Below are 27,958 nucleotides of genomic sequence, written 5' to 3'. Positions count from 1 at the left end.
TCCTAGAGGATAACCAAAACAATTCAAAACTGGTGTTAAAAGAGAGACTGATCACAGCAACCAACATGCTGAAAAAGAGACCAGTTAATACATGAACATATTTAGGTCAAGTAGACATTTTATCAGGGTTCTTACCTCAAGAAATTAGGGCTTGAATTTTTGAATCAAGATAACATAAAACCCCTGTATTTCAAATACAGGGGTTTTACACTACCCCAATGTAATTAGGGAGGCAGATGTGATAGTTGTATTTCATAATAGAATGTGCTGATCTCAATGTTTTAACAACAGTATCTGCTAATATCTGGCCATATCTGGTAGGTATCACAGCCACATTTCTGTACAGAGTTATTAAAAGTGGACAGTTTCCTAGAAATGGTGAAACACTGGAAACTTTGCTAACACAAATACAACTGAACTGGTGTATTTCTACCCTAACATTGCAATCAATCTGTATACAGTTTCTTTATACCACTAAAGCTGCATTCATGCCTTGAAACTTCCATTGCATGAACTATTACAGAGTGATAGCAATCTTGTTTCCTAGTGCAGAAAAGACTTTTGGGAAGCATTGAGTTGGACTCAATGATCTTTGTGGGTCCCTTCCAACTTGGGATATTCTAAGACTATAATTCTAAGGCAAATGGAAAGAAGAAACCTATACTCCTGGATTGTCTTACAACTGTTAAGCCTCACAAAATCACAGCACTGCAGCTGAGAAACTAGTACTGTTAAGAGTTTTGCTGCTATGAACAGATAACATTTAAATTTTGTTAGCAAAGGATGAGATGTTAAGCAGAACTAGACAAATGCAAGGGATTTCAGTATTTAGAAGGAAGGAAACAGAAGTAACATTTCAAGAGAAATGTGTACAACAGGAAAAATATTATGTCTAGGTAAACTAATGTAAAACTACCTATCACAGCGGACAATGATAACAAATACACTGAAGATGTGAAGATGTAGAGCTGTTGCAGCACAATGATCTAGGATTACAAGCAAAGTTTGGAAGGAATAGCAATATCTCATGATATAAATCCATAGCTAGGTAAGCATTTAGTCTTAAGAGAAAAACTGAAACAAATCCAGTGTTGCTGTCAAGTTTGAGTCCTAACTCCCCTTTGCAAGTTTTCCTCCCTGCTTTTGGTGTCCAATTCTGTAACTTATCTGAATTTCTTCACTTGATGAATTCAACAGCAAAAAATATGCTGCATTGGAGAAACATAAAGAAATACTTTGAAGACCTAAATCAAGCATATGAAGATGTACCAGAAAAAGTAAATACTACCCTCTCTGAGAGTAGCTTAGAAATGTTTTCTCCTTTTTACTTCTTACCACCAGCGTCTTCTTCTTTAGCAGAATTAACACTGTTCTTGTTAATGGAATAATTTGTCAGATGCAAGCAAACATTATCTATAAATGAATGAACAAGATACAGGGTTAGAAAGGTATTAGCCACCTCCCTTCTTTTCTACATGATCCTGGTCACACTAGGTAATATACAAAGCATCTTAATTAAGCACAAAAGATTTAATGGCACTGAGTATGATCAGCTCTATACTGATCCCATTACTCTAAAGAACACAATAAATGAGGCTCAACAGCTTCAATTTCACTACACTGCAATCTCATCAGCATTCCAATTCTATCACTTCTAAGAAATCAGCAGTTTCAATTGAAGATAACCCTCTTCCTCAGTCAGGTCCCATTCTAAAATTACTTATTAGTAGAGCTAATTCTGTGTTAGAATGATCCAGAACTACGTATCAGAACCTTTTCCAGACATCAACAAAACTATGATTTCATTTTATAACGAAAATATCGTTATAAAATATCATTTTATAACGAAAAAGAAAAAGAAAATATCATGTAGGCATTTTTTTTTTCCTTCCAGAGTTTAATGTCTTATTACTACCTTTTTTCCCCCACAATATTTCATAAAAAAGTACCAAAATTATGCAAAAAGTCAATTAGATATGTATTTATAGAAGTATTAACAGGCCTAAAACTTGTATTCAGCATGGATCTGGATAATATAACACATGCTGTATTCTACTAGAGAATCTGCTCAAATATTTCATGCATAATTTTATTTATGGTACTCCGATGCTACAAAGACAAGTCATGAGCATTTATAAAGTGCTTGGACATTCTCAAGAGAATGATATTTTGGAGTCAAACCATTATGGTTTCTCTATATTTCTGGTTGCAATGTATTGAACTGTCATTAACTTCTGCTAATAGGCTTGTTTACTTATGAAGCTATTATGCAAAGGGTCAGAGAATGCTGAAACAGCAAAATGTGTAAGTTCCTCATTAAAGGCAAACATCCTCAGAGTTTCACAGGACATCACCAGCATGTAAATCTTCAGATCAAACTTATATCTACCAATCATAAAAGTCTGGGAAGGAGAACATGAAACCAATTTGCTTCTAAAATTGCTTGAAACACATGAACAACACAGGTAACTAATTAACCACTGGAACAGAGGTTACAAAGCCTAGTTAAATGTCTCCCCTGAACTCTTTCCTATTCCGGATATGCTTCCAGCATGGTCTAGCCCAGCTAATACAGAGCTAGGAAAGATATTGTAAATGTCCATTACTGGGGCTTATGTCCCTAACGCTGACCAGACCAGAACTTGGGTCTGCACCATTGGAAGTGTTCTCACTTGATTTAAAGCCTTAGCTATTCTTCATTCAACTCACTATGTGTTTGAAATTCACTTCAAGCATGAATGTTTGAAGGAATGAAACACTAACAACATAAAAGGAGCCTATGGGTCAGTGTAGCCTATCTCCTGCTCAAGAGGATCTGATTTCCTACTTTCTCTTTCAACAAGCCAGAGACTCCATTTGCCCTCCCCTTTATTGCTGTTTTTCAGATTTCCATGGAGTTTCATTATTTTCTTGATACATTCCCTAAAAAACAATAAAGTCAATGCAAAGTCAAGCAAATTTAGCCCTTAAAATAAAGTGTGTCTAAATGTGAACAATAAACCAGAGTAAATTAAGGTTCTTCCTCTAAAATTATTAGAAGTTCAAACAACTTGAGGCTTCCTGAGGTTTGTATATTAGACTTCATTAGGAACATGACTTAAATATCAATTAAAAACACTTCGGTGAGAGAATGCTAGGAACTGCACAATAGGGCTTAACCAGACTCATGAAAAAGGAGTATTGCTTAAGTGCTCATTCACTCATGAGGGATAAACTTTTCCCTGCCCAATTTGTCTATCCTGAATAGCCTGAATTCTTGTCAAGGCGATTCCATCTCAAAATATTAGAAGCCATTCCTGAACAAGAGTTTACGCAGTAACATGTAAAGTAGACATTTTTGTTTTGACAGTGATGAATTCTTTTGACAGTGATGAATCTGAAGAAAATGACCAGTGAATACTATTGATGGCTGACTGACCACATCAAAGCAAGGCTAAACTGGATATTAAAACAGTAGCTCAGTGACAGAACAGCAATCTTGAAACATGGAATGGAGTGGTTACCCTTGAGATGTAGACCTGGCAGATCCTATCCTGCCCAGGTTTTGTCCGCAGTTTTGGTGACAAGTTGCTTCTCCACTGACAGCCAAAGTCTAGTTTGCAGATATGTCTGTATTTCCTTGCTATGCTATTGGGCTGCAAATTGTCGTAACTATGAGGAGGAAAACAGAATAGAGAGACTCTTTAAAAGTTATGAAATAATTGCATTAAAGCTGCTTTCTAAGGTAGATTTTCTAGACCTAGTTTTTCAATCTTTTGCAACTTACTGTAACAGCAAAATAGGATTGTAAGGCACTTATAATGGTGAAAAATCAGGACAACCTTCCCTCCACTCTCCACACTTAGAAAAGTTTTAAGTGACAATTGGGTATTTTTCCATATTTATTTTCCAGCACTAGTTTAACAGAAACAGAACGATGTGCTCTCCTCCAGCACAGAATATTAATCTTTGTCTAGTTCAGGAAAGGTTTCTACTGTTATGTTGGAAGTTCACAGAATCATAGAATAGCTTGGGTGGGAAGGGACCTTAAAGACCATCTAGTTCCAATCCTCCTGCCATGGACAGGGATGCAACGCACTAGATCAGGTTGCCCAGGGCCCCATCCAGCCTGGCCTTGAACAATTCCAGGGATTGGGCATCCACAACTTCACTGATCCAGTGCCTCACCACCCTCTGCGTGATGAATTCCCTCCTAACATCTAATCTAAATCACCCGTCTTTTAGTTTAAAACCATTCCCCCTTGTCCTATCATTGTCTGCCTTATCAAAAAGTTGCTCTCCATCTTTTTATAAGCTTCTTTTAAGTATTGAAAAAGCTGCAATGAGGTCACTGCGGAGGCTTCTCCAGGATGAACATCCCCAGCTCTCTCACCCTTTCTTCATAGGACTCCTACGAAGTTTCTTCATAGGAGTTCTAAGAAGTTTATTAAGTTAGCACTTAATAATATGCAAATAAGAAATTAAATCAGACAGGAAAAAATAATTGTGCCAAGAAAGTCAAGCTTTAGAAAGTATTTACTCTGCAGAAAGACACCTGCTTTACCACCCTGCTCTTGTTACTAGCCTGGAACTCTTTTCTACAGATCTCACTGCTTCTGTGAAAGCAGCTAATTTTCTGAGTAAAGAAACAAGGAAAAAAACAAACCAAACCAACAAACTAACCAAACAAACAAAAATAAAACAACAAACAACAATAAAAACAAATAAACAAAGAAAAACCACCTGAATCTTGATCTTTTTTTTTTTTTTTCCCAATCAAAAAGTGACCATCATACGTATAAAACACTGCTGGATACACACTATCCAGCTCACTCTCATAAAGACTTGATTATTTTTCATTTCCATTAACCAATCTGTTGAGATGGTATAGCCTGTTCAGTATGCTGTCCATTCCTCATTCTCTCTTGCTCCCTGAAAACCTTACCATCTAGCAGCTCCATGCACTACATCATAAAGCAGAAGCAGTTTCAAGAGAATGAATATTTGCAGTTTCAGACTTTGTCCTCTGAGGGAGATGTATCATCACCTTTCAGTTAGACCTTGGCAATAAATCAAGGTGGATTGCTTCTGTTTGCTGTGGATGTATTATTTACTAACTGCCTGTTTTAGATGTCAATCTGAGCAATTAGCCATAAATGACTACCAAGACAAACAATTTCTTGCAGTTTCAGAAGCCTCATAGTAGCCAGCAACAACTGCTAGGACAAACAGCTCCATTGATATTCCTGGTGAGTGGTAGAAAACAAAGATTCCTAGAATATGAGCCTGAATAACGCTTTATTTGAATTGGGAACAGAGCCATCTGTAGTGCTTCTTCGTGTTCTGCACTCAAGGCACGAGTCCGGACAGTGCTGGCACGAACTCACAGGCGTATTAAGTTTTGACTTCTTGCCTAGCTTCAGTCATTATGGGAGAAATATGTGTAACACTCACAAGCAAGTCCTTTAAAAGCATTAAGCGTTAGAGAGAGCGCACGCTTGCAAAGAGCAAGTGTCAGAACAACAGAGGACGCTCTGGGGGCAGTGAACATTTGGCTACCGAGCGGCTGCGTGCGGCGGCAGCGAGCTGCAGGAGGGGAGCTCTGAAGCGCTGCCGGACCCCGCCAGGCCACACGCAGGCTTTTGGCGAGCCGCGCGCCCCGCGGCCTTTGAACGCCGCTGCGCTGCTCCTCCAGGAACCGCCCGCAGCGCGACACAGGGGCCCCAGCGGCGCCTCCTCGGCACCGGCGCCCAGCCCGGCAGCCCCGCGGGGCCCTGCCCGGGGTACGGCCCGGCGGCAGCGGGCTGCCAGGAGCGCCTTCACGAGGGCCGCCGCTCCCCGAAGCCCCCCCAGCAGGCTCGGGGGCACCGGGAGGCGCTGGCACCCGGCAAACCCCGCAGGCGGCCGGGCCGGGCCGGGCCGCGCCGTGCCCGCGGGGCCTGCGGCAGCCCCCGCCCCTCCCCCCCGGCCCCGCCTCACGCGGCGGGGCGGAGCCGGAACCCACCCTGTTCCCCCCCCCGACGCCTTCTGATTGGGCAAATCGAGGGGCGTACCCTCCGCCCCGCCCCTTTATTAACATATTGCCGCTCCATTGGGCCGAGCGACCGGGAATGTCTGTGATTGGGCATACGTAGCAATGGGGAAGGCAACGAGACGACGTACTGGTATCACTGGCGTGCGCTAGGGGCTGCCCATGCGCATTCCGGCGCCCCCAAGTCCCGCCCCCGAACGAAGGGCTCGCTAACCGCCCCCCTGCCTTTGAACGGCCGCAGCCAATCACAGCCTCGAAGCCCGGGATTATTTGCATATTCATGAGGCGCCGGGGCTGCGAAGGGCGTCTGGGAGGGGCGGGCAGCGGCGCTGCTGCTTCACGGCCTCTGAGGCGGCCCCGCTGCGGCTGGGGCGGGGGGGAGGGGAGGGGAGGGGAAAACCGCGCCTCTGGCCCGCCTGGGGACCGCTGGGGGGAGGCCGGACGAGAGGCGTGAGGGGAAGCGAGTGCCCCGCGAGGCCCGGGCCGGCTTCGTGGAACGTGCGGGTGGCGGAGCCCCCGGCGGAGCCACAGCGCTGCTGGTCCCCTGCCCGTGAGGCCACGGCGCCGGGCCGGGCCTTCGGGACGCGGGTGTGAACAGAAGCTCGCGGGCTCGCCTCAAACATTGAAACGGGTACAAAAGCCACCCGAAAGAAGCGATATCGAACCCAAACGGCCAGCTTGGGGAAACGGCAATGAGGTGCTGAAATCCGCTGGAGCCGCTGACACAGCGGGCAGCGCCGCCCACGTCCAGAGTTTGCGGCTGTGTTAATTCTGTTGCCGTGGAAACGGACGGAGAGTGCTAAAAATGGAGCAGGTTGGTCTAAGCTAATTGTTAGACACACAAAAAAAACTTGGATTCCCCCCACCTTTTTTTTTTTTTTTTTTTTTTTCAAGATACCGATTCCTTTAAACTAACCTTCTCCATTTCCATGGCAGCCAGCAGCAGATTTACTAGAATTCATTTTAAATTTTACAATCCTGGTATGTGTCATGAGGTTAAGAGTTTTCCGACAGTTTCTGCAGAGTTAAAGATCCAGTGAGCTCCTTAGATTTATTTCAGCAATCTGTAGCATACCCAGTAAGATACATCCAAGTGATATATTGGTATAGAACTCCTACGTTAAAGCAGTGTGTTTTTCTCTTCTGCTGCTTATAAACACAAATGTTAGAGCCTTTATTGGGACTAGAGAAATTTTCATTCAGGATCTCACAGTGATGCATCAGATCTATATTCTGTCTCCTACTGGGCCACATGTTTTAGGATAAAATGCAAGAATCTCGTGTTTAGGCGTTGTCTTAGACAAGTGCTCTGAGAAATATAATTTAATACATCTTTCAAAGTTAATGTATTTTCCAAAATATATGCTAGCACTACAACTCTGAGTATTCTTATTAAAATTATTCTTTTAAGAACAGAGGGGTGTTCTAGTAGGTAGCTTGCAAGGAAGTTTGAGTGTCACCATTTTGACTGGTTCATTAAAAAACAAAAACAAGCACCCACAATACAGGTAATTAAAATTATTTTGTAATAACAGAGAAGAAACTTCTTGAAGGTGTAGAAAACACTGAGCTGCCTCAAAGAAGACGCTGATATTCTCTGGATGATTTAGTGAAGAGCCCTTCATCCAAATCTTTCCAACATTTTGTATCAGATCGATCCTCACAATCACACTCTTTAAGGAAGGATTGTCAAATTTAATGAATTCATTAAGACAAACATGGATTCATATACACTGCTACAACCATGCAATAACTTTCAGGATTAAAAATCCATCTGGCTCTCTCAGCTGTACTGTCTAACATGCAGTACCTGCTCTCAAAAATACGCTAATAACTGTTAATAAAAATAGAATTAACTATAATGCTTACAAAAATGCAGCTTACTATTATAGAAGCAGTTTTAGTGTAAAAATAATGTTCAGAATCTTCAGACACCATCTTTTTGTCTTTTTCTTTGTCATTATTTGTTTCTGGTTGCATTTAGATGCCATAATCATGACCAAGGCCCCACAGGGATACACACTATAAAAGCACATGCAATATTCTAGTCTCATCCTGTTACCGGGGAAGGGATGCAGGCAGAGTATGAGACATACAGATATAGGTGCCCCAGGGCTTGAGTTATCAACCCTCTCTCAAAGCAGCTGCTCCCACTGGCAAATCTCTTATGGCTCAGAGGAGAACTACAGGCTGATGAACCCCACCAGGTTTTTCAGACTGGGAAAACCATTGGGAAGGGTTAAAAACTCCCTGGGGTTTGAGGGACATCAATCCCTTTTGACAGGCATCCATTTTTTTCTCCATCCTGGCTCACTTCTTGTGCTGTGCAGCCTTTCTCAAAATGAATGTTAAATCTAGTGAGGGAGAGGGGGATTATGCCACAAATTTTCTGTGAGATTGGCTGAATTCCTTCATGTCTACATAGCTGTTTCCCTATCTATTACACAGAGTCAATATTTAATTGTGTTTATATATATATATGTATATAAATATATAAATGACCTACTTCTTCAGTGCTTGGGAGGTTCATAGAGTCATGGAACCATAGTAATGTGGAAGGAGCTATATTTTAGAGTAATTAATTTAGCATCTGTGTTGTTGATGGCTTTACAGTATTTTAGGCTCTCAGTACCAGATTAGTAATTATATAAAACTGTAAGCCTTGGGTACTCTGAAGCTAGTGGAAGCTTTGTCATCCATGTCATTTTTTTATTTCTGTTACATGGTAAGCCAAGGTGGAAACCTACATTTAAGCCTAAAGTGATCTTGCGTACAAATTTTAGTAAGTTCTGGAGCTTGAGAGGAGAGAGAGTCCATGTGATCTCTTAAACAGGGGACCATGCAGTGCCATCTACTTTGCAAGTGGGATGGGCACCAAGTATTCTTGATCCAAGCCAATCATATTATATCCCATAATGTCATACAGTCAACAGAGAATGGATGAGTGAGCTCAAGCTCCTTCCTAGAAAACTTTAGTGTTATATGCAGCAGGGTGCTATGATCTCTGCACACAGCTAAGCTGTATTTCAGGGTGGATGAAATTTGGGTCAAGGGACATCGTATTAACCCAGTTTCTGGCCAGGTTCAGAATCATAGAAGCATTGCTATTTGGATCAGGATGCAGTGTTAAATTTTCACTGAAGGCAGTTTGGTCTGGCTAGGAAGGTTAAAAATTTCATCTTGAAAAGAGTTCTCTCTTACTAACAGCAAGAGATTGTCTACGCAGTATCACTGCAGTAGCTCTACTGCTTAAATTGTGATGAAAAAATACCAAAACCCTGTATTTGCTGAGATTTACTACTTCACACACTAACAGAGCAAAATGTAAACTGCAACACAACCATCTTTATTCCACGAGCATCTCTGGTTCTGTTATTCCCCTTCTCAAGTCCCCCTGGGTGAATAGCCCTTCCCCCTCACCACACTGAATAGGCCAGGTGACTCCAAAACCAGCCACCCAGCAGATGCTTCCGCAGTACCAACTGTTCTGAATCCCCCAGCCCATCTCCAGCTTTTTTTTTTTTTTCCCTCCTTCCCCTGTGTCCTACCAATCTAGGCTGCCTGGCACATGCTGCAAGCTGCAGTCCCACTGGAGTGATATTGTGATGGAAATGAGGGAGGGGATCCAGGCAGAACTGCACAGATTTACAGCACTCTAAGGGTTTCCATTAAAAACCTTGACAACTTGTTATTTATGAGTAGACGAACAGCTCTTCTAATACCCAGGGCCTAGATCCCATTCACTTCAATAATGCTGGTTTGGAATAAATGAGCCAGAGGATGGAAACCAGTTCTGTTAGTATAATGGAGATGGCTAATAGCTGTTTAGAGAAAACAACTGATGTAATTCTGGGACCCAGCCCTTTCACCAACAAAACTATAAAGGTTTGGTTCTTCAGTGCATTTCACGTAGTGATTTAATTCAGTACAAAGAGAGTCATAAAGAGTAGTGTTCTGATTTCATGCCATTATATACCCACTTTGCACTGTCTATTTGTGCTAGTGCACTGGAGAAAAAGGGACTCATTGTACAAGCAAGAATGTCTCAGTTTGGATCTCTACAGCAAAACAAAGATAAATAATTTTCTCCTTACAAAAGAATATAAGCAAAAAAAGAGCTCTGCGTAAGTATAATATCTTCATTTTTGATCCTCACAGGGACATGGGAGCATTTCCTTTGCCAGATTTTTCTGAGTTGCCCCATCTAACCCAGCATGGCAGTCTACCGGTGTCATTTTAAAACCATTTTTTTTAAACCACGATTACATCCTCTATTCTCTTCCCTTTTCCATCATTGACTTGACAAATACAGAAGCAGTGCCACGTACTAAGCAGTACAGGCCCAATCCCTGAAATAAGGACTTTGATGATCAAAACACTTTAAATCCTAGGACGTGCATTGTGCTGCTGTAAAGAATTACCCATCTCTTCTGCAGAGTCTTAAAATCAGACACATTGATTAACAAGTGTAACCACTCAATTGCTGGCTTGGACACTGCTTTCCTTTTTCTCTATTGTTCACCTGTGTCTTGTCTATTTACATTCATTTTGTTGGGAATCTTTTTATTTCCTTTCTGTTTTCTGTGCTTTACATTAGAGCCTCAATAAGGTGAAGTGAAGAGAAGCAGCAGCAGTGCTGCCAGACTGTGTTCTTGCAGCACTGCCAGAATGGACTGGGCTCCATGCTTCCTGTGTTCTCCTGCACCCAGGATCTCAGCACTGTGATTTCAGGGGAGAAGGACAATGCTGAAGGGGCAACTTGTTCTGCAGGAAGAGGGGGGGAAGACATGGACAAATGAAGAGAAAACAGGAGGAGAAAGGGCGGAGGAAAGAGGTTGCTAAAGAGAGAAGGTGGCTGTAAGATTGTGAATATCACTTTGTGAAAGGAACAGAGACAGCAGCAAGTTATCTTAGCAGCCTTTCAGATACTCTGTCAAGGCTGAAAGAGTGTGAGACTCTGGAACCTGTAACTGTCTCTCCTGTGGCCAGTCTCTTTTTTTCTGCAGTGAAAATAACTTCTCAGGCAAACAATGGCCTTTCCTATGGAAAGAACTGACATCAGTTAGTATGTGATAACCTCTGTGGCCATAGTTGGTATCCACAGCATGCCTTTGCAGCTCGAAGATTTTATCATCTGGTTTGTATTTTACACACAAAAATACCTATCAAGTTAAAAATGATTTTACATGGAGAGAGATACTCAAAATGTACTCTATATGAGTGGGAGAGAGAAGCTCCAAAGGAAGAACCAACTTCTTGTAAAACATGGCCAAAAGAGCTGACAAAAAGTGAGGGAGAACCAAGCAAAGCAAGATGAATGTCTGAGTGGGTTTGCCTAGTTGGGGGAACAGAACACACCATGCTGTGCTGGGACAGTGGCTGCTCACAGAAACCAAACCTAAGCTGGACCAAACTGATAAGCCCTGTAAAGGTGTAAGGAGGTAGTAGAATTTATATCCTCAGGCATTTGGCCCACAAAGTATAGCTCCTTCCTTTTAGATACATTTATAATAAAAGACCATTCAGATTCTATGTGAGTTTGGGCATAAATTATGCCAAACCCCTACTGTCCCTTTTGAAAATTTATTTCAATGTCCTTATGCGCGATTTATGTCAATGTAAATTCGACCTCATCCAGAGTATAACTATACCTAATTATCAGCCATTTGAGCTACTTCTGTATTAAACTATTAAATTGAAGTAGGATTGAAGCCTCTTATGATTCCAAATGCTAAATACAGCATTAGCATAAATAAAACTGTAAAATACAAGCAAAATGAAGATTTACTTAGAAAATATATAATGTAATTTGTGCTTATGGGTAAATTGGTTCCTGGCTGCCCAGGATAGGGACGGTATGACCTGCATCAGGCTGAAGTATATGTCTTCGGAGTCTGAATCTGCATTATTACTACAGAAAACAAATGACATACCTTTAAACGTTTAAATTCAGCATCCTTATGAGATTTATTGCAGTCTGACCCCCTCTGCTGGCGACGTGTTTGCTGTCAGTGTACCAGAACCTGCACTCCAAAACAGGCTCTGTGATAGAGGTGATGGGTGCTGGCAAGCAGAAAATGATAGGTACCAGCATAGAAGGGATGGAGAGTTGGCAGTGCAGGGGCACTGACAGTTCAAGGACACAGACAACATCGTGGCATAACTCTAACCCCAAATTATTGGGTTTGGCTTTAGGATTTGAGCCACTAAAGCCAGTTCTAGCAGAAGCGTAGAAAGGCAATAGGTCTGGTAACTGGTATTAGGGTGAACTATCGGGGTTTTAATAAAGATTGCTTTTGTGACTCTCCACATTTGTTTTGCTTCTGTCAAGATGTAAAGCAGTAAAAGGCAAATGTAATTTGAAATAAGGACATACAGAAAAAAGTTGAAGAGGGGATTTTCTTGAAAAACAATGGGGCATTTCCTGAGGAAACAGGTGCTCAGTTAAAAATTGGCCTCATTATGATAGAATATTTGTCAAAATTGGGAAGAAGTCATGTCAGGAACGTTGATATATGCTACAGTAACCAATAATGTCAAAACATGCACAATACCAAGTATACGCACAATATAAAAAAAATATTTTAGTGTCTAGAGTGAGCATTTTTTCAACTTTTTCTTTTAGTCTATGGAAAAAATAAATGTTGATACACTGGATGTCCCTATGACATAGCAGAAATTCAGCCAGCTCTAGGCTTTTAGATCAGCAGTACTTGGAACTGATATGAACAAACAGATCCCATACAACTCATTCTACTTTCTGGATCTGTTCGTGCTACCTCATACTTCTTTGGCTTTCTTGATATATTCCCATGCTGTGAAGAACCAGTGAGGATCAGCCAGTTAAATACGTCTTGTTAAACAGAAGCAGTCCCACTAACCACAGAGATGCTATGTTACATGCTAAAAAATATTCAGAGATGTGATTGAGTGCTTTGTTCAAGAGAAGCTTCACAAAGTAATTAAAGACCCCATCAATTTCCCCAATTTATTTCAGAAAAATAGACAGTCATCTTTTTCAAGGATTTTCTCAGTACAGTTTTCATTTTTAACAACAACTATTTTCTGTTACATTTTCTTTTTAAAATAATGCTTTCCAGTATAGTACATCTTAAAGACAGAAATACTCTATTTAAACATAGGTTGATAAAAAATATGTATAAACAAAACAGTAAAACATTTTGAAGTCTTTCTTACTCTTAATAGTCTTAAAACTCTACGTAAACTATGTAAACATAGGATTTTCTATTGCTTCAGATATTCAGCAGGAAATCCAGTCTAATACAGCTGGATAATAAAATTTCACCCATTTATGTTTGCACAGACTAAATAACTGTTAATCATAACTTGAAAATCCCAAAGCAGAAATAAGAATAGTAACTGGATAATCTGTTTACAAAGTATTGTAATATTCCAAGGCACTTAGCAGTTTTGAATCAATGTTTTGGTTTCGGAATAAGCTCTTCTTTTTAAATCAATTAGGTTTAGAAACATTGAAGAGAAATAATCCAGATTCATCACTTCCTTTAAATGAGGATGCCCAGTTTCAAGACAAAGAGGCCATTTATCCTCACCACTGTTAAGAAAACTCAGTTACTGCTTTCCTATTGGCTCCATGCCATGCTGACCTTTCCTGTTTCAGAAGTTTCAGGGTTCCTTCATTATGAGATGGGTGCATGACAGTGTCAGATTGCACAAGCACAGTTTAAGTGTATCACCACTTTAAGTCTGGTCATATAGAGAAAAGGGAAAACAGTGAATGCACCTTGTTGTACAAGCTATATTGCCTACTTTGCTGTAAGAAGAGCCCTAGACCTTTAGATCTAGAAACAGGTATTTAGTCTCTTTATAAATATATTTCACTTGTTCTGTGATTGATGACAAAAGAAAGTAAAATGTATTTTCATTTAGAATTTATATTTATTAGCAATTAAATCAGTATTCCAGAAGCTGAGCTGGACTGAAGGTGTGATCCTAAAAGACTACGCAATGTTTCTTGTCTTTGGTTAGCAATCACAGTGCTATATTGAAGAATAAAATCGTTATAATAAAGATTTATCAGCCAAGTACAGAAAACTGTTGCATTACATCTATTATTTGGCCCTACCTAGATAAACAGCTACATAGACAATCCTGTTATGAAGAACTGGTACCACATTCAACTACATTACTAATGATAGGATTTGTGACTCATTTAAAAAGCACATACATTTGATCCAAGATGGAGGACTTAAGTTGATGACAATTCAATTTCAGGATATGGATATTTGACCCAATTATACACATACTGCATGGAACAGAAAGCTCAGAATCACAGCACTAGTAGCATATGCAGTTTTGTCAGGTTGCTCTTATTAGTATGAATCAAGTCTATAGAATACTTTTTCTCTATTCTATCCTGTGGCCTCTGCCACCTATTCTACAGAACAGATAGGAATTCAGAATTATTCCAGGTCATGGCAAAAAATATGGTCATCAAACACCTGCTGATTGGACTTTTCAAAGGTCTCATTGCAGAGTGGGCACTCCAGAAGATGGCTGTGCACATGGGCCTCATAGTCACTTGCTTCAATATCTTCAGGAAATATGTCATCACACATGGGGCATTTCCTTATAGAATCCTGAAGTACAAAGGAAGTGCAAATAAAGACAGTTTAAGATTTGTATTCACATTCAAAGAGAAGAAAAAGTTCATTAGTCAGACATTATCTGCTTTGGACAAGTCTTTCTTACTTGCAATACTCTCAAGTTTTCAAACGTTTTCAGGCTTCTGTAAATAGTACTTACAAGTCAAACTTCTAAGAGGTATTCTAACTTTCCATCCTAAATAACACATGTCCATGTCTGCAATATGAAATAAGGCATTTAGCAGCTGCATGCTTCTCATTCTGACACTAGATGCTGCCAAAAATTGTTCCTTAAAGATTAAGGTGAACAGAGCTTCCTTTCTCTTCCCTAACACCACCAACCGTTATTACAACAACTTAATCCTACAGGTTAAGCATCCATGATTCCATTTTGTTGTCCACTTTATTACCAGGACTAAAATGGTATGTAGACAACAGGCTACAGAGCTGAACATGTAGCTCCTCATTTCAAATTGTTAATTTCTGTCTGTAAACCACTAATTCATGTCCATTCACATCCACTTTACTTACTGTTCTGGCAGCTTTTGACTCCAGGTTTGCTTCTGCAGCTGGAAAAGAAAAGTTCATTTAGCCACTACAAATGATTAACAATGTAATGTGCTGATAAATAGTAATTCTTGAAACATGAGTATGTGGCCCTGGTCTAGACCTCTATACTTAGGACTATGAAAACTGGACATAAACCACAGAACCAGCTGTCTCACAGATTAATAAACTATCTAACAGTTGTTTCTCTTCATAGAAGATGAACAGACAACTGATAATTTAAATCAACTCTTAACACCTGGCAGCATTTTGCCAAGTCACCTGCACACATGCAAAACTATGCAGAGGTACTGCTAAGAATTTATTTTCCACAGCATCCAATTCAAGAGGGAGGACAACTTGTTGAGACTTTTACTACCATGGATTTGTGATTTCAGACAGACTGCCAAGTACTCTTACCGTAATATGGATTACCAAACACAAGGCATCCTGCTTCAGGAGCTGAAACTGGGGCCTGAGCTTGTGAAGCAGCAGAGAAAGAAGAAACATCTCTAGTCTGAGAGAGATGCCTCAGAAGGGTATCATTCTCTTCCCTCAGTTTCTGCAAAGGGACAGGAGGACAGAATCAATTTCCAGAAGCTCGGAAGACCATTTCAGAGAGAAGTTATACTTTGCACTAACATAGATCCTCTTAGACCAGAATCAAGATTGCTCTTCCTTTAGATAGTTCAGTCTTAGTCCTGCTTGACAGAATGGGAAAGTGAGGTAAGGAAGTGCAAGGATCTATTCTGTGACCTGCTCAGGAAGGCAGACAGGATGACTACAATACAGTAATACACTTTAAAAGACGGAAGACTATTCTGAAGTCATGCAGGTAATGGCAGAGTAAGGAACAACACCATAGAGTCACTTTCTAGACTGGATGAAAAAGCTACATTCATTTAAATGAGAAAGTCCATTCATTTCAGTGAAATAACAGGAGTTTTTGAAAATCCCCACACTATTATGGGTGAACTGGTCTCATCTGTGGTGGGGGAAAAGGGTGGAACTTTTCCTTCCTCTTAGGCTGTACAGAGGTAGCAGCAACAACAGACTGAGAGTGAGCACATGGTCATGCGGACTGTGTGAGCACTATGTGCATGCGGACAGCATGGCAGCCTTGTTTTAGGTGATAGTCCACGTACAGACACAGTTAGTGATCAGCGTGTAGAAGGTTTAATGGAACTGGATATTAGACTATGATATTTGTGTCAAACTCAATGCAGAAGAAAGGTGAGGGAGCTGTGCCAAGTTCTCACCTGGTTTTCCTCATCAGATTCATTCTTTTTTGCTTGCAACATCTGAAACAAATGCCTCTGCTCTTCAAGTTCTTTCATTAAGTCCCTGTTTTGTTGCTATAAAGGAAGAGGATTATTTGGTAAATTGTGGAAAACTAGCAAACAAAGATCTATGACAGCTCCAGTCATTTTTCACATATACAGGCCGCCTCTACCTGCATTTATTACCAACAAATAAACCTTTGCTTGCACCACAAGTCTTACCATTTCATAGTTTGTGACCTTGGATATCTCCGCATTACCAGCCACTTAATGTCTGCATTTTCAGTACAACATGAGAGATGACATGCGACCTCCAAAGAGGACATATGACAGGTCAAACAAACTGGGAGGTTAAAGAAAGGGAACTATGGCTGGTGAAAAATCTACACTGGCACATAAGAACTCTCCAAGTCTGCCAAATTCTCTGGTACTGTTGACACTTGCATTGACTGTGGATAGCTAGTACCTCCTTAGGAATTGGTGTTGTACCTAAATCTTGATTTAAATGAGTAAATCAGATAGGCTAGAGTACTTAGGGATTCAGCAGTCATTCTCAAAGTATCACTCTAAAAATCCTGAACATTTGGCATCACAATGGAGGTAATCACATAATGTATTTTAGGCATCTAACTTTCAATGTCAGAAATAGAGTAGAGCTTCCAAAAGTGTCCTGAGCAGCACACACAGAGAGAGGAGCACCTTTAGAAGGTCACTCAGGGCAACAGGCTTAAGAAGATGATGGGACAGCCTCAGACATCACCAGCGATAGTTCAGTAGAAAGAAAATGTCACTGCATGTTTCCCTTTTCTAACGTTCACAGTTCTTCATGTAGTGATTTTCAGTGCTGAGGTTTGTGGATTACTTGTCAAAGATCTGCAGAAGTTACCTAAGAAAAGCAAGCCTTTTGACCATAAATTTAAATTTGTTACACATATAGGCATCTCTAACATCTCAGGGAAATTCTGATTGTTCTGCAAATTGAAAATGGGTGGACAACGTTGCTTTAAGTAAATGTCAGCTTCCCTACACAAATACCAGCAGATTCTATACAATACAGCAGAGCTCTGTGCTCAGCTCTTTTGGAACCATCTCCCCAACTTCACCCCCAAAAATGCTGGGCACCTGCTCATTCTGCAGACGAAGTGACAAGTTGGCCTCTGTCCCTTTCAAGTTCTCCAAGCGATGTTCGAGCTCCTTCTTTTGCTCTTTCTGCACAGAAATCCCAGATTTTCAAAGGCAATGTCAAAGAAAAGAGGTGTCAGGTAAGGATGTGGGGCAGAGCATCAAACTATAGAATAGAAACTTTGTACTGTTTACAGCTTTTTGGGGGGCATTCTGACCATATTTCATCTTTTTATTTTATTGATTATTCAATGCTAAATCTATGATTGTAAAGATAATAAAGGGGCAAAAACATAATCAGACAGTAGACCACCATGGTTGCTGCCTCCCACCAGTTACTAGTAGCTTCCTGTTGGATGCAAAATTAATGGCATATAGTCTAAGCAGATTTAGGATAACTTGTCTTGTTTACACATAAGTCCCAGTCCTGAAACAGTTTTGCATATTTGCAACAATTTCCACTCAGCCAAATATCAGTTCTGAGTTCCCAATTACCTACTTCATCCCTTGAGCTGGCTCAAAAGAGATGAAGACAGAGACTGAATTTTCTCTCTAGAGAATCAGCATTACAAAATTTAGTTATACAGAGATGTTTCTTCAAAAACCACAACATATGTGTGTACCATAAGAATTTGTCAGATGGTTTGTTTGCAGAACCACCTATGTGGATTCCCATGCCACCATGGAGACTGTTTGTCAAGGAATCTCCCAGACTTTTCATAAGATTGAGCAATATTTGTGCCTGGTTACTGCCAAGAACACCTCTCAGCCTCTATTCCCTGGCTTCCCCAAGCACCTTGATATTCAGGGAAGGTTTTACCTGTTGAGTTACAGTCATGCATAACTGACGATTCTCTTCCTTTAATCTTTCAAGCTGCTCAGTCTTGTCATGGTCCATACGAACCAGGTTATCCATGTCTTTCTCATAATTCAACACCTGAGACTAGGGAGAAAGAAGAATGGGCAGAAAGTGAAAATTTAATAGCTATGAGTGAGACACACAGGCCCCTTTTGCTGCACAAAGAAAATCACCAGAACCCATGGCTACTTATTTTTTTTTCCATTAAAAAAACTTTGTAGAAAATGAGAATAGTTACATGGGGATATATCAGAGTTGATAAATGCACTAAAACTTGGTATTCACTCATATGTTAGTTGAGGAGCTTTCTACATTTTAAAATGTCACTTCTAGTCTTGGAATTCAGAGAGTAAAGAGAAAAATAGTGGCTGTTTAGCCAGATGGTTAGCCTATTATTCTGAGTTTCCCATATCCTACATATAACAAACAAGCTATTTTCAGTTTACCTTCTACCTTCACATACCTCCCAGATTTTGTCTTTTCACCCAATATTGAACATAATTTTAGAAAATTTTTCAAAACAGAAGTGTTTTCTGCCTGGATCCTTACCTAGCAGGAGGTGAACAATGGTATGATTTTGGTCAACTTAATAAGCATGCAAAGGGAACGTGTTTAGGGACTAAAATCCGTGTAATTTCTTTTAGCACATCCCACACTACCCTTCCTTCCATAATAGAGCTTTCTTGCGGTTTCCTGGACATAAACCGTATCAGAGGCTGACATTTTCCGAAAAAAAAATCCATATAACCAGAGAAGAAACTTATATATCACATATTTGCTCAAGATTGCACAGCTCTCTGTCAAACTGAGACCATCAGACCCAGTTCACAAAAGCAAAGGAGGGCAGCTATATGTTTTCTACCTGCAGCTGGTCCATGTGATCCAGGGTTGTTTTCAATCTGGTTTCCAAGTTTACCTTTTCAGAAGTCACATTCTGAATTTGCTCTTTGAATCTACTCAGAACAAATCAAAACACACCATACTTTCATAAATGGAAATTTAATCCACAAAGGTAAGGTGCTTAATGAAATACTGTTTTAAGAGATGCTGTAAATACACTTACTGGTGCAGTTCTGCCTCTCTGCACTCATCTAGCTCTTTTAGATGTTTATTTTCCTTTTTCAGGGAATTCAACTCCAGCTCCAGTTTTTCTGTGCTGCTCCTAAGAGACTCTAAACCATTCTGCAGCTTCTGAAAATCAAAGACAGGTCAACAGGAGGCAAAATGGGACCCAAGCAATAGTCCTGCTCTGAAGTGGAACTGCAAAATCCCTCTGATGCAATACTTGCAGGCTGCCCAGCTTAAGGAGAAAAATCTCTCCTTTGCATCTTTCAGACCCTGTTTTATTTATATTAAGTCCTGAGCTAAACTGAAGGAGGAAACAATAATGATGAAGAAACATTAGGAACACGGATGGCCTTTCAATTTTGGGACAGCCTACAGAAGAGTTCTGAAAACTCCCCTTCCCATATGTTCATAATCCATTTTTCTTGTGATGCCTCTTGTTCAGCATTATCATTCTTATTGTAGTAGAGGTATTGTAATATTTGGTAAATGATCAAATAAATAATACAGGGAGAAACTTCCTTAATTTTCTCCTGGAAGCATACAGTGGAGCAAGACCTGACTCAGTCTCTCTTCATCTTTCAGACTTAAAGCTTCTGACTTAACTTTTGTTGTACCTGTGTCTTCTTGAGCTCTTCTTGCAGTTCTGTGTTTTGTTTCTGGAGACTTGCGCAGGTTGCTTGCAGCTCCTCATTTTCTTTAAGCAAATTTTTGTTTTGTAGTTCAATCTCTTCCACTTCTCCCTGGCAAACAACAAATTTGTTTAGTCATCATGGAAACATCAAAAAGCTATCTTCAGAAGAGCACAATATGATGAGCTAAAAAAGACGAATTCTGCAAAAGGGAACATAATGTACCTCCTCATGTTTTCATTATTAGTTCAGACCAGACTGCTACTTCACTATCCATAGTCTGTCCAAACCTGACCATCAACACAGTCCTTGAATACCAAGCACACACTACCTCTGATCTTTTAAGATGCTCAATCTTAAAGCAGAGGCAGAAGTCTGCAATTTTTTTTGTAGTTTGTAAGATTAGGACCGTCAATTATTGTCCATGTGTATGTTCTTACTCCCATCTAATGGAAGGCTGTTTCTATGAACGTTACATTTCCACTAAAAATATTCAAAATACCCTGAACCACCACGTATTTAGTCACTCCCCATTGAGAAGAGCTCACAATCTAAGTAAACTAGTTTGATAAATGTCAATTAGAGAAAGGCTGCCCAAATCTGGGTGACAGATGAGTAGCAAAGCCAGGAATAGAATCCAGATCTGCTGAGTTCCAGATCAGCATCCGATTTACTGGATCCGTCCAACTTAGCAATGAGCAGATGCCAATAAAAGCAAAGGCAGGAAAAAGCAGGGGAAGAGACACACATACCTGTGTGGTTACCACCAGGATATCATCCTCAGTCTCTGCTCTGAACTGGAAAGGAACACTGGCTCCACGGACCATACCATCCTGGTCGATGTAGCAGAACTGGTAGTATTCATCATCCTTTGGTAGGTAGTAAGCTTCAGACAAACACAACAACCCTGTCATATGCTTGTAATTACTCAGGTCTCTTAACTACATAGCACAGAAAGTCAGCACCTAAGAAAACAGACATCTTACTTCAATATTGTTCCTCCACCACTAGTAAGTCTTTGTGCCAGTGATAAGAACACAGACAGTATCACTCAGTTAGGATGGCAGAATCCAGTAGATTTGATTTTTTGGCTGTAGTTATGGGACTTGAAGTTTACTATAGCATGTTACTACAGATTTTCTGTAATTCTGAATGTAATACTTACTAGTGGCAGTAGCGTGGGATTTTGTGTATGTGCTTGTGTGTACACATACACATATATTCCCTGAGTGACCCAACCTCCCAACCCACCTTTGAACTGGATTTGTTGCTGCACAGCGGTATCACCATGGACATCACTGGGCAGAGGAGCCCACATGAATGTGTAATATTCCCGGGTTGTTTTCCATCCCACCTGCAATAACAAAATTCTTAAAAGGGACCACATAGTTCACACTTATCCTATGGCAACTGGACTATATTTCCACATAGATCAGTTAATGGGAAGACTTTTGCATTGATATTCTGACTTCACAGAGTTGTGGTCTATGCATAAATCAAAGCTACTCGCTAGCATCTGCCTTATTCTGAGGTCTATATTAGGGGGGCGAGGGGAGCACTGAAGTAGGAAATGTGTTGCAAGGGATGGTGCCAACATGATCTTTAATGCAATTATTCTTTACTGATTCTGTGAATCACAGTCTGTTTAATTAGTCTTGAAGCTGGTCAAGTAAGAACGTGCCTGGCATTTTGTCTCAAGGCACAAGAAAAATGCTGTATTACACAAAGTTATTATTGAAAAAAAATCTCTTACCCTGTTCTACCAAAGCCCTAAGGCCTTTCTTAGAGATGAAGTATGAATTAAATGTCAAATTGTTTGTGACAGCTGCTGCCTTCTCATACTTGGCATATCTGGTTACACAGTATTCACTTACCCGGAAGATGCCCACCCAGTCCTTCCCACGAGGAACTATGTTGTGTGTGAGAGTATAATAACAGATTACATCTCCTCCAGGAACATAAAACTTCTCCACATTGTTAAAGACGACCTGGGAGAAGTGGCAGTTGTCTAAGAGGACAGCAGAAGTGGGAGGTTCGTCCGAAGTCTCATCCATCATGGAAGCCTACGAGAGAAAAGCTTAATGTCATTATCTCATCGTGGATGTTGCCAACATAGTTGTGTCCATGAAGGATATGAAGAGGTAACAGCTGATGAATGACATAGCTGTAAGGTCCTAACCCCCTGCAGACACACCAATTTTTCTCAGCAAGGCACCTGCACTCACTACTGCTGCGACGAGACTGCTCCTTACATCCATGGCAGGTTGCAGAGTCTCTTCAGCAGAGCGTAAGGCTGACCCCTGCTTCCTAGCCACAGTGCCTGGAGCAATAAGGCTGCCAGTGTGACACAGCAGCCTCTCTCCTGCATGGGACCCCATGAACCAGACTCTGTTGACCATCCTACAGATCTGCTACTCGAGAGAGGCAGTGGTACCTCGTAGCAGCAAGAGCACGCATGCCTACTGGTGTGATTCCCTGCTTGACAACCCAGCTGGAACACAAGCTGTCCCTATACCAGCCTTATACCATGTTTTTAATGTGATTTGACACTCCACACACATCTCCACTATATGTGGTTAACGTGGGGGTGCATCACCTCTTCTGAAATCTGGAAACTAGCATATTGATTGAGAAAAACAGAGGTTTTGCTGCATCAGTGAAGCGCTCCTGCAGATAGCAGTAATAGACAAAAATAGCAGCGTATGATCCAAGCTAGGAGCTCCAAGGTTGGTACAGTCCAAGCCCTGACACGCTTCACCTTCACTGTCTGACCACAGTGAGACACACGAGACACACTCATGCTGGTGATATGCAAACTCAACGGCCTGGCTGTTTTCTGCATTCAAATCCAACATGATTATTAGACCTCCAAATACAGCATCTTTCATCGTCAGCTTTTTTGCTCCAAGAAAAAGAGGCACCTTGCTAAGATCAACTCCCATGGAAAAGCACAGAGGAGGTCCAGGTTAGGCAGGTTGTTGTAGTTCTGTCTCACAAGCCCGTGTTATGAGGCCATAATAGCCTTGGTACTTGTGACTGTTACAGTGAAACTGCAAGATGATTCTCAGTATCAAAATGATTACCTTGCATGGCAGCAGGGTCAACAAATAGCATTGAAGCTCATGCATTAGTAATCTACACAGAAAGCTTTTCAGTGCATTGTGACACTACAAACGTGTTATGCACAACAACATAAACACGCAGCGTGTGCATCTACTGGATCTGAACTGCCAGATGTCCAGGCATGACTAGAAATGACACTCAATTACCCTCTTTGCCACTGTATCTTGCAGGCAACCAGACTTGAGCCCTGGCAATCTGTCAAGAGACAGATCACTGCTGAAAAAAACCTGCCTCCAATCCCTGACAATTCAGTTCCAGGAATTCAAAGCAGAACCCTCCCAGCCAATTTTAGTGACAGTAGTAGCAAATAGATATTGACCTCAGAAATGACAGGAAGTTCATCTTGAAAAACTATCCTGCTGGATGATTTAAGGTCATCTCCAATGCATGAAACCTTTCATTTTTTGTCATGACTGAGGACATCATCTGTATTGTGCCAAAAAACAGCCTGAAAATCAGGCAGAAGCGTAAATGGGCATTGTGGGGTTGTGTTCAAAACGGAAATGGTACCCGTGCACCAGGAAAGAGCACTAATTACAGCACTGATATATGCTGCTTTAGGAGCATGGCTAATTAATTCTTCCTGCCAGAAGCTGAAGGCATAGAAATGGGTGTGGCTCAAACCTCCAGGGAATCCAGGAGTGCAGTTTACATTTTAGTTAGTAAAGCATAGCAAATTATACGTGCCTTATCTCAGCCTCGGTCTTTATTTGGCTGACGTCAACCTCTCCTACCTTGACGTGACTTATGATGCACTCCCCTAATGCCCTGTGACCTCCTGACAGCCAGCAGACCAAAAAGAAAAAAAATAATAACTTAAGAATAGCTCCTTAATAGCTTCAGGATATGAGCTCTTGCTGCCATAAGACTTCAATGTAACTTGCAAAGAAAATGAAGCGTCAAAGCCTGGATGCAGCAAAACAATGCATTCTGCTGAAAACAAAGATGAAGAGTGTTGTTTTTTGTACAAATAATTGTGAACTTGAAGACAAGAAAACCCATTGGTCGTGCAGACTGTGTTGACAGCACACTATGCACTTCACTTCAAGGAAAAGACAGGAAGTAGGAAGATTTTATTAACATTCACATTTTTGTTCTATGAACAGTTTGTAGGTCATCAGTGCAGGAAGGAGAGGCCCTGTGAGGCTGCTGCTGCCCAAGGAGATGGGGAAAGCCACAGCTTCAGGGATGGAGGCGCAGCAGGCAGCCCCAGCCAGATAACGCGGTGTGACAGCACGCACGGAGCAGGGCACGACACGCACCTCTTCCTGTGATACTCACGGCCCAGCTTCTCTCTGCTTTTTGTTTGTTTGTTTTTTAGTGCTGCTGTTTTGTTTTCATTTGGCTGTTGCCGTTTTCTTCCTTTCGCGGACGGCAGCGTCCTGAGAACGCCGAGAGCCGCGGATTGCCCCTTCCCGAGCGAGAGCAACTCCCAGCTGGGCACCGGGACACCGCGGCCCCCGGCAGCACCCCCGTGCGCGGGGTCCCAGCGGAGGCCGGGCAGCGGCACGGGGCGCTCCCCGCGGCCGCACAACCTCAGCTCCGCCGCCAGGAACCGAAAGCGAAAGCGCCGCCGCCTCGCAGCGAGCGAGCCCCGAGCCCCGAACCTCGCCCCCCCCACACACCCACCCCAAGCCCCCAGCCCGGCCCCGGGGGCAGCGCGCGGCGAGGCCTCCGCGTCCCCACCCCGGCTCACTCACCGAGAGGCTCAGCCGCAAACCCCGGGGGCGGCGAGGCGTAGGACGAGGACGAGGCGGAGCCCCCCCGCGCCGCCCCGCCCCGCGCCCCGCCCAGGCGGCCCCGGCCGCGCTGCGGGACGCGCGGAGTCCCGGAGCCCAAAGTCCCAGGCACGGCCCGCGACGGCCCCGCCCCTCTCCGGCCGCTCCCCCCGGCGCCACCGCCCCACGGCGAGCCGGCCCCGGGACAGCTGCAGGGGGGCCAGGGGGGCCAGGGGGGCCAGGGGGGCCAGGGGGGCCAGGGGGGCCAGGGGGGCCAGGGGGGCCAGGGGGGCCAGGGGGGCCAGGGGGGCCAGGGGGGCCAGGGGGGCCAGGGGGGCCAGGGGGGCCAGGGGGGCCAGGGGGGCCAGGGGGGCCAGGGGGGCCAGGGGGGCCAGGGGGGCCAGGGGGGCCGCTACCGAACGCGGCGCGGGCACTGTCCGGAGCAGCCGCAGCCACACCGCGCCCGCCCTCACCCCCGCCGCGTCCGCGGCCGCTCTGCGGTTGAAGCAGCGGCCCCGCGCCTTATGAGCTTCTGGGAGAGAGTCCTCCACGCCGCCAGCCAATCAGAAAGCGCGCAGCGAGAACAGCTGACCAATGGAGACCCGCGTAGCCACACCGCTCTCCCGCCCTGTCCCGCTATCCCGGATGCTGGTGGGAGGGGACTTGCTCGGCCGCAACCAATGGGGATCACAAATAGAGTCCCAGAATGCCGCGCGCGGCGCGCGGCGACAGCCAATGGGCGTGGAGGACGCGCTGGGACACCGCAAGGTGAGCGGGGCGGGGGCGCGCGCTCCTCTCACAGCCGCCGCCAGCGGGAGCCGCGCAGGTGGGGCCGGGGCCGGGGCCGGGGCCGGGGCCGGGGCCGGGGGACGCGGGGCGCGGGGCGGGCGGCGGGGCCGCGTTCTGCTCCCGGGTTCACTCGCGGCGCTGTTTTGTCCCGTAGGGAAGCCACCATGCAGACCCCCGTGGCGCTCCTCGGCTCTCCGGCTCTGGTACGTGGCGTTCGCTCGGAGCGGGATAACGGCGCTTGGCGGGGATGTGCAGCCGCGGAGGCGCTCCCCGCGGTGCCGGGCTCAGGACGCTGCTTTGGGCAGCCTGAGCTGGGGCGGCGTCGCCTGGACTCGTTCCGCTGTGCGATGAACGGGGAGGGGAAACAAGGTGACCTCTGGTGACCAGAGCGTTACCTACGGCTTGAGGAGACGCGCGTCAGCCTGCGGGCCTGAGGTGTGCTTGAATTACAGGAGAACTGATTATCGCAGAGATACGCGGTCATCTTCTTGTCTCAAAGCGCCAACTAAGAATAAAACAAATGGAGTCGCAACGACTGCACCGTGCAGTAGCAGCAGTGATGCTCGCTGTACTGCAGTGCATGGTCTGTGGCAGTATTGCTCGTGGATTTCATCCAACTGGCTAAGCTAGAAATGCTCTGAATTAGTACATACAGTCATACAATCGTTAACGCATACAGCACATACAATCGTTAACACGATTGTTATCAGTCTTGTTTCATTCTTGAGATGTATTTAAAAAAAATAAAGCAAAACAAGATTGTTCTTCATAAAATATCTGTTTTGAGAATTAGCGTGGACGTGTCCAGCTATAAGCGTTAATTATCTGTGTTCTGCTTCAGTTCCGGTGCTGTTCCAGGGCTCTGGCCAGGCCTGTTCCAGTGTCTGTTTTCAGCAGGCCTGAGGTTCAGACTGTACAGGTAAGACTCTTATGTGGTACGTTGACTCCTTTATCTCTGTGCTTGTGGTCTGGGGTTCTTGATGGTTTCTCCTGAGGTGGAAGAATAAGTTTGTATATCAAGAGGATAGCTAGTAAGAAGACTTACCACTGATCTGGGCTAGAAGCTGGCTTAGCAAGTTTGGCTGTTTCCTACTCTCTTGAGTAGCTGATAAATAGTGATTAAGAATTTTATCAAAGGAAGTTTTTTATTTATGATTAAGTGTCATTATTAATATGTATCTTCTGTATCCTGCAGCCAGCCGGTGTTTCCTATCCACAGCTGTCCCGCCGTGAGTTCCAAACTAGTGTTGTCTCCAGGGATATTGACACTGCTGCTAAGTTCATTGGGGCAGGTGCTGCCACAGTTGGGGTGGCTGGTTCAGGAGCAGGTATTGGGACAGTGTTTGGCAGCTTGATCATTGGCTATGCCAGGTAAGTAAGGTGCTAGGCTGGCTTGAATTTATTCCTTTCTTATATCACTAAACTTGTTAGATGGATAGAGCTTTTCCTAGAATATATGTTCAACTCCACATGTGTAGTGTGTATAAGCAGATACTGTGTTTAAGTGAAGCGGTCCTTTCTCATTCCAGCCATTGGCTGCCTGCCATAAATCTGGTTTGTGCTCCAAAATTTTTTGACTGTATGGCATAATCCTGGCTTTTGGTGATATGAGGTCTGTTTGTTTTGTTTTCCACTCAGCGTGGATATATTTTTTCTTCACTTTTTTTTTTTTTCCCCCTTGTGTCCCATGCAGGAATCCATCTCTCAAGCAACAGCTTTTCTCCTACGCCATCCTGGGTTTTGCCCTGTCTGAAGCCATGGGTCTTTTCTGTTTGATGGTGGCATTCCTTATCCTCTTTGCTATGTGACAACTTCTGGCCCTGGCTGTGGCTTTCATCACTTTGTCCTCTGCAGTTCGAGTCTGCTTCCATCAGAGTGTTCGAGGCTGATAATTAAAGAAAAGATTTCTCTAAATAAACTGGTGGCTTTATTTTTTTCTCATGCTCTGGTCCATCAGTGCAGAAGCTCCTGGGGGTCATTTTCGTATAAGTTGAACAATGTCATATCCTAAGTATAGGGGTACCCACAGACAAAGCAGCAGGGAGAGTGAAATGGTGGTGAGAAGAAAGGATGATAATAAATACAAAGGCAGCCAGATAAGAGAGAATGTCCTTGAACAGCTCAAACAATGCATCAGATTTTCAGAAATCCCAAGAAGTTTTGCCCTAGTAAAGCAAATACTTATAT

At 43.1% G+C, this 27,958-nt stretch overlaps 2 protein-coding genes and 1 long non-coding RNA gene across 4 annotated transcripts; 2 read left to right on the top strand and 1 right to left on the bottom strand.

Annotated features, from left to right (window-relative positions):
* The first annotated feature begins 6,340 nt into the window (after positions 1-6,340).
* LOC137844403 (uncharacterized) lies at positions 6,341-13,931 on the top strand. The gene is made up of 2 exons (XR_011089892.1): positions 6,341-6,824; positions 10,608-13,931. It is a non-coding gene; the product is annotated as an uncharacterized lncRNA (long non-coding RNA).
* Positions 12,985-25,099, bottom strand: CALCOCO2 (calcium binding and coiled-coil domain 2). Its single transcript, XM_068660762.1, has 13 exons — positions 24,965-25,099; positions 22,016-22,204; positions 21,393-21,495; positions 20,894-21,027; positions 20,127-20,252; positions 19,508-19,635; positions 19,307-19,397; positions 18,406-18,528; positions 17,586-17,672; positions 16,443-16,538; positions 15,604-15,745; positions 15,169-15,206; positions 12,985-14,631 (listed from the first exon to the last, which is right to left on the bottom strand). Exons 2-13 carry the CDS (start codon positions 22,196-22,198, stop codon positions 14,455-14,457), a joined length of 1,428 nt encoding a protein of 475 aa, XP_068516863.1. The 5' UTR covers positions 22,199-22,204; positions 24,965-25,099; the 3' UTR covers positions 12,985-14,454.
* A 316-nt stretch (positions 25,100-25,415) lies between these two features.
* On the top strand, positions 25,416-27,689 carry ATP5MC1 (ATP synthase membrane subunit c locus 1). Of its 2 annotated transcripts, none has more exons than XM_068660763.1 (5): positions 25,416-25,808; positions 25,926-25,974; positions 26,613-26,690; positions 26,967-27,142; positions 27,465-27,689. In XM_068660763.1, exons 1-5 carry the CDS (start codon positions 25,507-25,509, stop codon positions 27,577-27,579), a joined length of 720 nt encoding a protein of 239 aa, XP_068516864.1. In that variant the 5' UTR covers positions 25,416-25,506; the 3' UTR covers positions 27,580-27,689. The 2 variants fall into 2 exon arrangements, with proteins under 2 accessions (XP_068516864.1, XP_068516865.1); XM_068660764.1 differs by having other exon boundaries at positions 25,602-25,750.
* The last annotated feature ends 269 nt before the right edge of the window (positions 27,690-27,958 follow it).

This window comes from Anas acuta, chromosome 25, assembly GCF_963932015.1.
Source record: "Anas acuta chromosome 25, bAnaAcu1.1, whole genome shotgun sequence".
NCBI lineage: Eukaryota > Metazoa > Chordata > Aves > Anseriformes > Anatidae > Anas > Anas acuta.
The sequence above is the reverse complement of the archived record's forward strand: the minus strand, read 5'-3'. Positions and strand labels throughout refer to the sequence as shown.

Bases quoted from the DNA above. Each gene is read 5' to 3' on its own strand.
- CALCOCO2 (XM_068660762.1), bottom strand. From the start codon at position 22,198: ATGATGGATGAGACTTCGGACGAACCTCCCACTTCTGCTGTCCTCTTA. The intron at 15,207-15,603 runs GTAAGAGTACTT...TTTCTTTTCCAG, and splicing joins GTTTGGTAATCCATATTACG to CTGCAGAAGCAAACCTGGAG. The intron at 14,632-15,168 runs GTAAGTAAAGTG...TTTGTACTTCAG, and splicing joins AGTCAAAAGCTGCCAGAACA to GATTCTATAAGGAAATGCCC.
- ATP5MC1 (XM_068660763.1), top strand. From the start codon at position 25,507: ATGAGCTTCTGGGAGAGAGTCCTCCACGCCGCCAGCCAATCAGAAAGC. The intron at 25,809-25,925 runs GTGGGGCCGGGG...TTTGTCCCGTAG, and splicing joins CGCCAGCGGGAGCCGCGCAG to GGAAGCCACCATGCAGACCC. The intron at 27,143-27,464 runs GTAAGTAAGGTG...TGTCCCATGCAG, and splicing joins TTGATCATTGGCTATGCCAG to GAATCCATCTCTCAAGCAAC.